At 42.6% G+C, this 13,380-nt stretch overlaps 1 protein-coding gene across 1 annotated transcript in view; it reads right to left on the bottom strand.

Annotated features, from left to right (window-relative positions):
• Positions 1–5,024: 5,024 nt before the first annotated feature.
• LOC117771219 (poly [ADP-ribose] polymerase tankyrase-1-like) overlaps positions 5,025–13,380 on the bottom strand; it is a 66,063-nt gene continuing 57,707 nt past the window's right edge. Inside the window, exons 20-29 of the mRNA XM_034601317.1 lie at positions 12,789–12,869; positions 12,353–12,539; positions 12,138–12,217; positions 10,002–10,122; positions 9,594–9,691; positions 8,715–8,789; positions 8,003–8,108; positions 6,901–7,087; positions 6,501–6,657; positions 5,025–6,238 (exon numbers count right to left, since the gene is read on the bottom strand). Of these exons, the coding sequence (XP_034457208.1) occupies positions 6,152–6,238; positions 6,501–6,657; positions 6,901–7,087; positions 8,003–8,108; positions 8,715–8,789; positions 9,594–9,691; positions 10,002–10,122; positions 12,138–12,217; positions 12,353–12,539; positions 12,789–12,869 (1,179 nt within the window). The 3' untranslated portion in view covers positions 5,025–6,151. The remainder of the gene's footprint in view (positions 6,239–6,500; positions 6,658–6,900; positions 7,088–8,002; positions 8,109–8,714; positions 8,790–9,593; positions 9,692–10,001; positions 10,123–12,137; positions 12,218–12,352; positions 12,540–12,788; positions 12,870–13,380) is intronic.

Raw genomic sequence — 13,380 nt, 5'->3', positions numbered from 1 at the left:
CATAGATGGCATTCTGGGTGATGTAGGGATTTAGGAAAACACCATTTTTACTTCATATGTTGTTAAAGGTCCTTTTTTTAAAACCTTAAATCACAATCTTTTCCTAAAACTACTTAATTAATTTGTCTAAGTGTAGATGAAGCAGGTTCAGTGAATGTGGGTTCAAGGAAAAGACAGAAAAACTCAGAATTACTCATCTAATTACTTCTTGATGAAATAATAGTGTTAAATAGTAAAAATAATAAATAATAGTGTTAAAGCACAGTTTATTTGTATGCTCATGTCCAGCCTAAGGTTATTCAGGATAATATCAGCAGGATAGTGACTGCATTTGTAAAACTTGTGTTTCCTCATTGATTTGAAAACAGATTTGAGGTTTAAGAAATAAAAAAGCATATGAGGCATCATAGTATATATGTAGGTAAATATATCAAAGGCTGTGAGCATTTCATACGATCATTAAATAGGTTAAAAACAAATCTATTCAAAATGAAGTCCTTCAAAATCTGATTTAAAACAATCGGGAAACTGTAATTTAAAAGGATCTTTTGTGACAGAAAGCAAGAGTAGTCCTGCAGCACCACCCAGTGGTGAGAACTTGTACTTGTTCTCAAGAGGTCTGTTTCATGTAAGTTTATGAAAGATTGAAAACACAGAAATATAATGTATCGTCTTCCACCCTGGACAGTGATAGAAATCTGATGAATCCACATGACTAGAATAAACTGCTGTTTACTGTGTCATCCTAAAATATAAACTCCAGAGTAACAGGGCTATTTGTGTCTCGGGCAGGTGCTTAAAGAGTTTAACAATATTTATCTATTATAAGGGGCGGGATTAACCCTCTAACCCTGTGGAGTCCATCAGGTCTAACTCTCAGTGGGTTGAAGAATTTACCCCACACCCCTCGATTCAGTTACCTGTCTCATGTGGACTGTATAGCTCAGTCAGTAAAGCATCAGGCTTTCAACCTAACTTAATCATCTATTGTTCACCAGCACCTGTAGGCAATAATCCAATATGGTGGGTTCCTGTATCTTTAACCATCTGACATAATAGCCCTAATAACCCTAATCGTAAACCTAACCCCCTTACCCTAACCCTGTGGGGCAGTGCATTGCCTTTGGCTCCCCATTTCAGCTGCCCAGTTTTTGGATGAAGCAGGCGAGGTCATCGAGATGTATCAACAAATCCTAAACCTAGCTGCAAACCCAACCCTAACCCTGAACTAACCAAGGTCGTAGAAACTCATAGATGGTACCAACAGATCGGGCATGCCCACATTAGTGGGGGTAGAGCCTACTCACGCTAACGCTACAAGCCTCGTTATAAGTGCCAGTATCATACTTTACTCTTATTGCTTGTGATAACATTTCAGTCTTAAACCGTATCGGAGCTAAACTTGAGCTGTTTCAGGGAGACGTCTTCTGTCTCCTCCGTCAGCTGGCTCCACAACAGCTGCCTCCACACCGGCCTTGTTGATGACCCTGTTTTATCACCATCTTAATTAACCATCCAGATGAGTGTCGGGGCTGATGAACCACGGAGCTTCTCTCCTTTTTAAATTGGCCGAGCTGCTGAAACAATTTCACCCTTGTGGTCGTTTATCTCTTTGCACAAACAGAAAATCAATGCAACGCTACAGGAAACAGGTTGAACTGGAGTTTTCGAGACAGTTACTGCCTCCATTATCTCAGACCAGAAGATACATCTCCTCGTGTGGAGCTGAATCCTCTTGTTCAGTCTGAAAAGTGCAATAATCAGAACATGTGGTAGTTTGAGGGTGAATTAGTGAAGTGGAAGCTCAGGTAACAACAAAGAGAAGCTTAACCATATCTAATATAACGCAACAGGCCTGCAACACATCCACAACTTCATTCTTCTAATATTATAAGTTTTTTTATAAGTTTATTCTCTTATTACAACTTTTTACTCATTAAATAACAATTCTACAATAACATATTCTCGTGTTATTACACAATTTTAATACAAATGACAACTTTTACCTTCTTTATATCGTGATTTTCTTCTCAATCACGACTTTATTCTCTTTAATATTCTGACATTATCCTCTTTTTTTTTCACTATCACTCCAATACGCTTGTTATTACAAATGTATAGCCAACACAAATACATTCATAGAATTTAGCATAAGATCCACGTGATCCACATGATCCCAATAACCTGAAGAAAAACAAAGACGCCACTTCAAGTTCTTTTATTAAGGATTTTTCGTCTGTACAAGAGTTTCTCTGTTTCTCGAGTTCGCTGGTCGGCAGCTCTGTGCAGCCGTCTGTACAACAGCGGGTCAAACAAAACCCCATGAGAAAAATGTGGTCATCAAACTTGTGGCTTTTGGTAGAAGGCAGGTCAGAACATGAGCGATGGATCGGTCCAACACGCACTCGCACACCATCCAACACGCACTCTTACAATCCCTATTTACATAGATGGCCCGAACTGGCTCTCGATAGATGAGCAGAGTAACCAGCGAAAAAAACACGATTCAAATATTTATCGTCACATAAAAAAAAAAGTCTTTGAAAAGTCTTTCAAAGAAGAAAGAAAAAAAAAAAAAGAAACAATAAACTGGAAATTGTCCATAAAAGACCCGTTAATGGGCCCATCTGGAGTTAGTGTATATACAGTCTCATTTAAAACAACATAAATCCAAACGGTGCCGTCGACCTCTGAAGGGGTCGACGGCAGAAACGCCACGTGTGAAGCTCCCGCTTCATCTGAAACCTGTCACGGATCCAGAGGTGACGCAGGGAAATGTTAAGTTCTCCCTTCGAGCGACGAAGAAAGTTTTTTTAAAACTCTGATCAGAGTTTTGTTAAATTGAGATTAAACATCTGTGTGAAATGTCAGATCAAACCTCCTTTACACGGGGATTGATATATGTACACTGTGTTGTGTCCCAGTGCTGCAGCGCTTTCGTTTTCCCCTTTGAAAAACGTCTCGCCGTTACAATATAATTTCAAGCTTATTAGTTTTTCCTCATTCCTGCTGTAGTCATCACTTGTTCCGTCACTTTATTCGTTTCGTTTTTTTCTGTTTTAATTAATTTCCTTCTCCACTTCCTCCTCCCCCCCCCCCCCCGATGAATCACATTATAATTTGTTGACACGTGAAGCTGCAGAAACCGTTTCTCTTTATCATTCATTGCTGTTGGGATGAAGTGTTGATATCCAACGTGTGGGCTGGAGGAAGAAAAAAGCCGATGTTAAAACGTCACAGTTTAAAAAGTAGATTGATTAAAAAAAAGGGTTTAGTTCATTTGTCTGAAACAAAGAGTTTAAGTTCTAACGAGGTTTCTATTTAGTTTGTTCAGGCTCAGACCGACGTCATCTTCACCTTCCGCTTGAAAGTGCAAATCAGCTGGAATCTGAGTCCGAGCAGCAGAAACTTTAGAAGCAGGATTAAAAAGAAAATTAAACGTCCGAGCAGCTTGTGTCGGCGAGTCTGATGTTTGTTTTGTGTTCAAATTAAAACCCAGATCCTCTCGCTGCTCGTCTGACAAGCAGGTATAAAATAAGAAACGAGCTTTCTTTCTGCTACTGTTTGATTCGGGGGTAAAACTCCGTCATGAGTTTTCCAAACGAATTCAAGGCAAAGTTCAAAGACATGTAAGGCCACTTTCATTTTTCCATTCCCCTCGTCGTTTGAAGGAATTCCAAGACCTTCGACTTGCTCTGACGCGATCGACATGAAGGAAATGAAACTCGTGCGTGGTCCCGTGTAACGTACAGTGTCGTTAGGATACAAATAATACAGATAAATAATAAAACATCAACAGAAGAACATGGTCAGAGTCATTCAAAAAACAGGTCAAACTTACAGTACATATAGTGTGAGGAGTTAGTTCATCTCGTTTCGATGGATCCATTATTTTCAACGTCAGTAAATCTCTGGTTATGTAAAAAATATTCGTGATAGATCTCACTTCACATTTTTCTTAATGTTTGAGGAGTGTAACAGAATAAAGAAAAGAAAAAAACCACACACAAATAAATAGTACTGTGTGGAAATTGACCTCAACATAAATGCCTTCCTAAAAAAAAAAAACTACACTGGATGTACTAAATACTGCGAGCCCACAGTTCTTCCGTGCCACCACTGGGCGGCGCTGACAGATCCAGGTAGAGAGGAGAGGCAGCAGGTTCATGTAAACAACAACAACAACAACAGACGTTAGAACACATGAAGCAGGAGAGAATGTTGAAGCAGCACGAGACCATTTTCAGATCTACACTCTGAGGAGCCAAACTTTGTAAATAATGTTCGGTAATAACTGTAAAACCAAAGCGCTCCCTCCTGAGGAGTGTTGGTCACTTTCTGTTTGGGGCCTCGTGTTGTAAATGTAGCGAAGAGGAGATGTGCATGTTTATGTCTGTAGTTAGAACAGTGTCACAATCTGGTCCCTTGTGGTCGACCTGGGGTTTGTTCTACGAAGCAGGATTTGTGGTTATCGAGGTAACTTCAGGTTTAACTCTGGTCTAAAATCGACCTTTGTTACACACGTTGTTCACTTGTGTTCTTACATCGTCCAAAACGTTTCCAACTCAGAGAGATTCTGTTCAAGGTCTCGGGAGTTTTGACTTTAATGGCGTCATCTCTTTACCCTCGACTTCCCTCGTCTCTGCTTTGACTTAACTTTTTCCTTCCACTCTTTGTTTTGCTCTCTTGTAACAGATCAGGATTATTCTTTTGCCGTTTGCTGTGTAACATGAATAAAACTTTACTACTTTGACCTCATCTGTGAACATGATTTGCTCCCGAGTCACGTCGGGTAGATTTTAATCGGTAACGGTGGCGAAGATGACAGCTCTGATGATCCCTAAATCTTTTGGTATAGTTTAGATTGAGAGACCCCGAGTGGCCGAAATGACGTTTAATACATTTCATATTATACGAGGTAAATCACAGTGATAACATTCGCTGCAACAGGTTATGAGCTATGTTGAACTTGCTTCGTAGGACAGGCCCCTGGTTCTGGTTCAAGAAGTTTGGTCTTTTTTTTAAAACTGAGCTAAAAACAAGCAGCAACCGCCAAGTTAATATTAAACTAAGATAAGAAATAAACTTTGAAAATCTCTGTATTTTCACGCAAATTAAACATTTTGCTCCATTAAGGAGAAATTAAGGCAGATTGACAGGTGTCAGGTGTGACACACTGGTTGCTGCTCGCTCGTGTGGAAGTAATGCCCGTGTTTCTCCTCAGTGTGTGTGTGTGTGTGTGTGTGTGTGTGTGTGTGTGTGTGTGTGTGTGTGTGTGTGTGTGTAAATGCAGGAGATGGTCCTGGTAGTGAAGTGCAGTGGAGACTCGACAGACAAACACTGAGGTCTCCTGTTTGCTGTCTGCTTATTGACTTCTGGGCGTTTGTCCACAGTAATCTCTTTTCCTTCCCCGCGCTCACGCTCATTGCATCGCTTGCTCCGTGTTTAGAGCGGGAAGCGATGCGAGCGGACGCAGAAGAAGTGTTCCTTGTGCACATGACCCCCGTTGGTTAAAAAAAAAAAAAAAATGCGAGGAGCCGGCGCAGAGCTTCTCTTCTCTCAGCACAACGATCTCTGTTTGTGGAAGTGGCCTCGAGGTGTTGTTTTGTTGCGGTGGATGATGCACAAAAGCCGAACGAGGACACGGTAACAACACAACACATTTAGAAACGGGGGGTAGAATACGTGGAGTGTTGCAAAGGTGCAAAATCAGAGATGTTGATTTTGCTTCGGACTGTGTCCCGTTGTAATTGCTCTCTTTAATTGTTTATAGGATCGAGCCACCGGGCGACAAATTAAAAAATTAGCTCACTGGTACATTTCCAGAGGCATTGATCAAACCGTTTGCATTTTCTCCTGCAAGATTAGATCCAATTAATTACAGAACGCGATGGATTTTTCGCCGTCAGCTTGACTGTGCATGTATCATATCCCCCAAACTCAAAGACTGCCTCCTCATCCTCTTGTTCCTCCCTCCGTTTTGACAAGTGCGTGTCTGTTTTCCGAGGATCGTCCGCCTGGTCCGACGCTCGCCCACGTCAAGTTCAGCTCTGGAGACTTTGAAACGCCTGCTAGTTCAGTTCTAGTCCCTTGAGAACGAGCGTTTAGTCCACTGCCCTCTGGCGTCTCTGGATCCAGCTGCCACCGTGTTTTAGGACTTCTGCTCCGCTGTGGCAGAAGGCGTGGCCGGACTCTCTGGCTTCACGATCTGGTAGGTGATCAAGTACTCCGGGTACGCCTGGAAAACAAAACGTTCATATCAGCCGGGCTCTACAAATTTATTTTATAATTGATTAATTGTTTAAGTCAAATATTCATCAGATGTTTTAGAAAAAGTTAGCAGATTAATTAGTGAAAATCTATTTAATTCATATACTAGCTCAACAGAAAGAGTTTTACAGACACGAAGAGACAGTTTGTAGTCATGGAAAAGTGTGTGTGTGTGTGTGTGTGTGTGTGTGTGTGTGTGTGTGTGTGTGTGTATGTGTGTTCACACCGACCTGTTCCCCTCTGTAGATGACGTACTCTGCATACGCCAGTCCGTTGACGCTGGGTCGACCAATCACAGAGTGGTGTCCCGGGGGAGCGTGGGCCATCTTCATGGCACTGAACTGGAGGAAGGACTTCCCCAGTGTCACTCTGCAGAACAACATCTGCCTGAAAACACACAGATCAGCGCCGTCAATGGTCAAGTCACATAAATGGAGATCAGACGTCAAAATGTATTTGTTTTACTTATAAACATATAACAACAGTAACAATATTGAATATATTTATATAGATTTGATTTTCTTTAAACATCCTCCTCTTCTGCACGGACAGATGGAAGTTGTTGAGTAAAAACAAATGTCCACACTGGCAGAGAAAATCAATTTGACCTGAACCAGTAACGCGTCTCACCTGTGACACACGTAGCAGGATCGGTCCTTGTGGGTGGGACATCCCGTTCCGCCACCTATCCCGTACACGTACTGATTGCTTTTGGAGGAGTTCTCCGCAAAGTAGATGCCGGCGCCAAACATGCCGCCGATGTAGGCGTGGCGCTCATCAAAGCCCTTATGGATGATGGCGTTGATGAAGGGAGAACCTGACAGGATGAAAAAACAATATGAGAAAACATGTTTTCTTCCCTCTGGGTTCTAAACAATCTTTCTTTTGGGACCTGTCGAGAAAATTAGAGCGATGTAGACTCTACAGTGTTTGAAGTACAGAAACAGAAGTTGGCTGCAGAGATTTGTGTCCTGAATGAGCCTTGAGGTTGAAAGGGGACATGGAGGATTAATGCGATTTGCTCAAGCTTGCCGCCGGGCTGCGAGAGTAGAAAACGTCGCCGGGCAAAGCCGAGTTCATCTCAGAACATATTAACGGTTGAATCTGGAGGCAGAAGACTGAGCTGTGTATTTACTTGTGTCGACTAAGAGGAAGTGACTGAAGCTGCAGGGGAGACGTGATCAAAACGTAATGAGGAGGAAAACTGTCACTGGATTGGACAAACACTACTTTGTCCCACGACAAGAATCTCCAACCTGGAAATAAATCCGATTTTGCTGCAGTTTTACGGATCAGAAAAAAACAAATCCAGTCCCATGCGACTCTGCGCAGCTGCTTTTCTGAATTCACAAACAGATTGCAATGTTTGTCCCGTCATCTTTTGCTTCTTCCCCCGAAATCACATTTCCAGCAATGATATAAACAAAGTAATGAACCTGGTGCTACTTTTTTAACTAGACTGTCAGAAACCCACCAGAGCCCAACAGTTAAATTCAATTAAACTCTTCAAAAACTCACAGATACAAGTCCACTAAAAATGACTTAATGAATACATTTCCAGGAAATCTGTGAAAATGTCTAAAACATTAGTGATGAATATATTAAATTCTGGATCTGCCCCTTTGCAATTTAATAGTTTCATTCTTGGCCAATGTCCCATCCCTTCACCAAGTTTTATGGAAAAATGTTCAGTAGTATCCGGTATTGGTTTTATCACGTGTTTTTTATTTACCATGAAAGAGCATGCGCTCGTTGTGGTGGTTGTGATTCTCGTCTGCGATTTCCTTCTGTCTGTGTGCGTATCGCTCCCGTAGCTTCTTGTTCACCACCTTCTGAATCTGCAGGCAGAGAATGAGAAGGGTCACATTTGCTGTGAATTAAGAATCAAAATCAAGTAGCAAAAGTCAAATGAGTCGTCATATTTACAGCTGACAAACAATTGTGTTAATTAGGATCCAGTTCTTCATCTTTGGTTAGTAGAATAATGTAATAACCTACAGATACTTGTATGTTGATATGTTTGAGTGGATACTCGTGTATTATCCTTTCTGAAGTGCACAGTGAGCTTGGTGATTGCACAGGAGAACGTGTTCCCCCCTCGGTTGCACGAGAGACGTCTTCATTCCATGTGCAATCACAGGATGTGTTTATTCCAGTAAAGGTTAGAAATGTGCAAATGGTAGTATGTGACTTTTAAGCTCGGGCGAGACCATGAAATAGGAGAAGTCATGGGCGTGGTCACACATGAATAATGTACTGCACACCACACTACTATCGTACTACTCACGAATATTGCACTATACTATGAATATGATAACTATGAAAATACCAGCATATTGATCTTCGGTGCATCTTTGTTCTGCAGATGACTGTTGTCCGAACGCCAACTCCTCTGTGAGCATCCTTACGCAACCACATTATTAAAAGAGAAAAGAGGGACAAACCTTGATGATGTTGTAGCGGCTGAAGACTCCGCCTGCGTTGCCTCCATCGCGGTGTTCTCTGATGGTGCTTTGTAGCTGAGGAGGAAAAACACAGGAGACAATCAAACACAATCAAACACACGAGAAGGTTTTTAAAAAGGTTCCTTATAAGTTGCTCATTGAATGTGATCGATGACGTTCTCTGAGTCCATTTTCACCTCAGCTACTCGTCCAGTGACCAACTCCATGAACAATTCCAACTTGAGTATCTACCGGGAATCTACCAGAGTAGATTTAAGAATGTATGGATTCCTGAAGCCGTGTTGTCAGTGATAAAGTGAAGCGGCGGCTCAGCGATCAGACGAGTTGCCTCGGCGACGCCTGAGGGAAATTTGGAAGCGATGCGACTGCAGAAGTGAAGCGTCGGCAGTGATAAAGAAAAGTGCAGCAGCTGGATCGTTGAAATGACAGGAGCCGTCTGAGGAAATGTGGACGACCGTGTTTCACAGAACGACTTTATCTCCCTGAATAATTGAAATCACCGGTGTGCACAGGTCAACGCAGTTAACTTGTGTTTCCGGGAAAGACGTCATGTGTCATTTTTCACTATCTCAACTAAAACTTACAGTTTAAATTACCTGTTAAATTTCTGATGCTCCTCATTAATTTCAAACTCACTCACACTCATATCTGCTGTCGCCTTCCATTACTTTGATTTACAGGAGCAGAGCGGTGGCACTAATGTGAAGCTGCTCTGCACAGAGTGTCGTCGTGCTGCAGGGACACTAACTTAACTTCAATTTCATTCAGGTGCTGAGGAGAAGGAATAACCACCATCGACTAAGTGTTAGTAGTATCTATGTACGGTGTTTTGGTGTAACTGAAGTCGTGTTTGCGTACCTCCTCCTCCACAGACTGGAACTCCTTGTCGTCCGTTGCCAGGTCGATCAGCACGGTGCCCTGGCTGGAGCAGTGGAACGTCAGGTATGGATTTCCACCTGCAAACGCACAAACGCACACACAGTGAGGGTGAGTCTGACGGGGAAAAAATGACGCCACTGATCTTTCATTTCTCCTGTCCACCGGTCATCTGTTCAAATTTCTAATCATAGTAAAAACCTTGTGTGGTGGATTTGTCGGATAAGCATGGTAACACTTTACATACGGCCTAATCAGCTGTTTTCTTTATTAAATTTCCTGTTTACTCCCACAAGGGTTTAATGTTAAAGATCAACACGTAATTCTAAATGCTCTGTGTCTTTAAACTAAGTGCAGTGGTGTTATCTTTTCCAAAGGAACAGTTGTGACCTTGTTGGCCTCCCAGCAGCCTCTCGATGCCCTTGATGAGTTTGTGTCTGTGACCGTAGGCGTTGATGCCGATCTCCTTCAGCTCCTCGTGACCCATGTCTGCCAACACGTCCAGAGAGATCTGCTCAGGAACAACAGACGAGTGTCGTGAGTCGGAATGAACACTTCAGCCAAATGTACAATGTAACTGTACAACTCATACAATAAAATACATCAGTTTAACGGTGACAACTGCAGGTCGGGTTGACAGCTGATTTTCAGAATTGCCAACAATCAATAATGAGTTTAATAATCTAAACCATAATGCAGAAGCAAATATTCATGAGAGAAAGACGGAGGCAGCTCGAGGAAAAGGTCAATGAACAGATGAGTGTAATCGAGCCGTTGATATGCAAATTGACGATGGTGTAGTTTGTTCAGGGAGAGCGGAGAAATCACAGCAACGAGATGAATTTTTTTTTTTTACTTCCACAGAAGCCTGCGTCATCTCTCTATCAGTTTATATCACACCCAATGTGAAGCAGTCACCTAAAAGAAGGTCACACACGACACGATGTTTCACCAGCACCAAACCCCCCCACTGAGTATGTCCGGCCTCCCATCCTGCGCTCTGACTGGCTGTAGTTGACGCTGACTCATCTTGATATTTAGGCTGCTGGAGATCTAATCAGACGAGGGTACGTGTTGGCGAGACTCTCGAATTGTCTTTGAAGAGTTGAACTCTTAAAGTTCACACATAGCTGTTGGCGACTGTCAAACGAACACGATTTGGATCTGACCTGAGGCTTTTTTCCAGCTCCAAAACTTGTCATTGACTGGAAAATCGGACTAAAGGCAGTGTAGTGTGAACTTGGCATAAACATCCAGACAATTCAGAGACAACCACAGCCAATCAGAGCGAGTGACGGGGTGACCAGACAGTCTGGGGCTTCTCCTGCTGAAAGGGCGTGTGGAGTGTGACCTCCTGTCGCCTGTCAGGTGTAGTATGAACTCGCAATGACCGCAAGACTGCCGGGTGAAAAATCAAGCTGAAGATCGTGTAGCGTGAACTCAGCATAAGATGAAACAGTGACATGTCCACTTGAAGCGTCGTCCAGGCTGATAGCAACAAGTCATGTACTGTGAACTTTAGCCTTCGACTTCAACATCCATCTATATAACCAGTTCCTTCGAGGGCTCAGGACTGGGTTTGCTATAAAATGCTGAATGAACCACGATATCCTCAACAGAGTCGTCAGCGGTGAAGCTTTACAAACGGAGGAGGAGGATTCACACAGAAGAACGTTTATTTAAGTTTTTAATTATTAAATCAGCTCTAGAGTTTCTCGTATTTAGATTTAAAAGTATTTTGTAATTTTACTTTTTACTTTTTTACACATGAGTAAAAGTTTGGTTTTATAATACAAAATTAAAAGGACAATGTAATGATGTAATGGCAGTGAAATAATAGTTTTCCTTGTTAAATCTCTTCTTGTTAATGTTATTCTGAAATTTATAAAGATCTGTATTATTAACACTCAGCTGATTCTCACCTCCACCTCCACCATATTAATGAAGACTCGTTTCCCTTTAGGGGGAACGATATTAACTACAACACATTGACAAAGCTTTTCACCTTATTGCTTCCACTCTCCCATCTATGCTTAGCCTTTTTGCCAGCTGTCACCTTTCAGTTTGTCTATTTCTGTCTCTGTTTTCTCCTCTTTCTGTCGCCCCATCTGTTTTTCTCGACTCTCTCCGTCGTTCTATTTTTCTCCGTCTCTCCCCTCAACCCCCCCCCCCCCTCCTCTTTTTGACCTCTCTCTGACTGCATCACGTCACCGTCTCTTCTCTGTGCCGCGCTAACTGATTCTATATCTCTGCTTTTGTTTGGCTTTTCAAAAGTCAACCATTGCTAATGACTAACTGACAGGAGAAGTGGAAAAAAAAAGGCAGCAAAAAAAAAAGGCAGGAGATTAAAACCTTTGAATAATTTCAGGCTGAAAAATATTACAACGTTGGATATTTAAGTGGGATCATTAACTGTTTCACTTAGATGTAATTTGAAGCTCTTTGTGTGTGTGTGTGTGTGTGTGTGTGTGTGTGTGTGTGTGTGTGTGTGTGTGTGTGTGTGTGTGTGTGTGTGTGTGTGTGTACCTGTTCCCGTTGGAAGGTGTCTCGGAGGTGTTCCAGCCCCAGGCTCTTTAAGAACTGGTTGATGGTCATGTCGAGCAGACCTGCACACACACACACACACACATATGTCAGCAGGTTTGTCAGACGAGCCCAGATCTGTTTACACATGTTAACAACATCCACAACTTCTCAGAGGGAGTTGACTATATTTGGAGACGACATCTGTGTGAACGTACTTTCTCCTTCCTTCCTGTCCGACCCACATGCTCCATCTGCAGGACCGGTGGCCCCGCCCGCTGTAATGTCCCCAAGGGGTGTGGTCAGGTTGTCTAGGCTGCTGGCGGCGGACAGGCAGGATGGGGATGGCGAGGGAGAGATGACCACGCCCCCTGCTGCACCGTTGCTCGCCACAGTCGCACTCACCTGAGAGAGAGACAATATTTAATGTGAGGTTTAATTTGATAAGCAAAACGTTTCACCAACACAGACACTGCTTACTTATTTAAGTGTTTTTACAGTGCACAATCCTTCACTATCTAAACAGCTCTTCAGCAGCTTTCTCCTCTGACAGTTCAAATGCTGTTTGTTCTAACAGGAATAAATGTGCCCACCACAGAACAGGTTGCAGCTGAACGCTCTCTGTCTCTGCACTCGTATAAAAGTGTGACTTACCACGGTGGCCTGTGGTTTCAAGCAGCTCGGCAGAGCGTCTGGTGGCATGGCATCGATCAGCAACGCTCTGATATCATCCGCCTGCAACGGAGAAACAGACAGAAAGACAAGACGTAAGGTTAAACTACTAATTTAATGTTTGAATGTACTTTTTATCACAATATCTTTAACACATAAAAGCAGATTTTAATTGTAGATAACTGATAAGTCATGTGCTACATTTGCTAACTAGAAGGGTGATCGGACAGTGCATACCTCGCTTTATATTGCCATGTTATAGAGAAAGTGGTACCAGTTAACAGTAGCTTTCTGCACCAGCTGCAAATGGGACAGGGACGACTGGCTGATGCCCAAATAGAGAGCAGTGAGAAAATTAAGGCATTTGATTTGAGCCGATCTTCAGATCATTAAAAGAGAGGAAAGCTCTTAGCTGGAAATAACCTTTCACAACTGCTCTTCACTTCCTGATCCCATCACCTGCAGTGAAGTGTTGTTTTCTGGGTAAAACTCAAGCGACAGGGGCAAGGAAACACTCTGAGGAAGCCTCATTAGGGACCAAGGAGTTAGGAAGCCGCCTGCACCACCATCTACA

This window comes from Hippoglossus hippoglossus, chromosome 12 (genome assembly GCF_009819705.1).
Source record: "Hippoglossus hippoglossus isolate fHipHip1 chromosome 12, fHipHip1.pri, whole genome shotgun sequence".
In the NCBI taxonomy this organism is placed as follows: Eukaryota; Metazoa; Chordata; class Actinopteri; order Pleuronectiformes; family Pleuronectidae; genus Hippoglossus; species Hippoglossus hippoglossus.
Note: the sequence above shows the minus strand (reverse complement) of the source record. Positions and strands in the feature narration are given on the sequence as shown.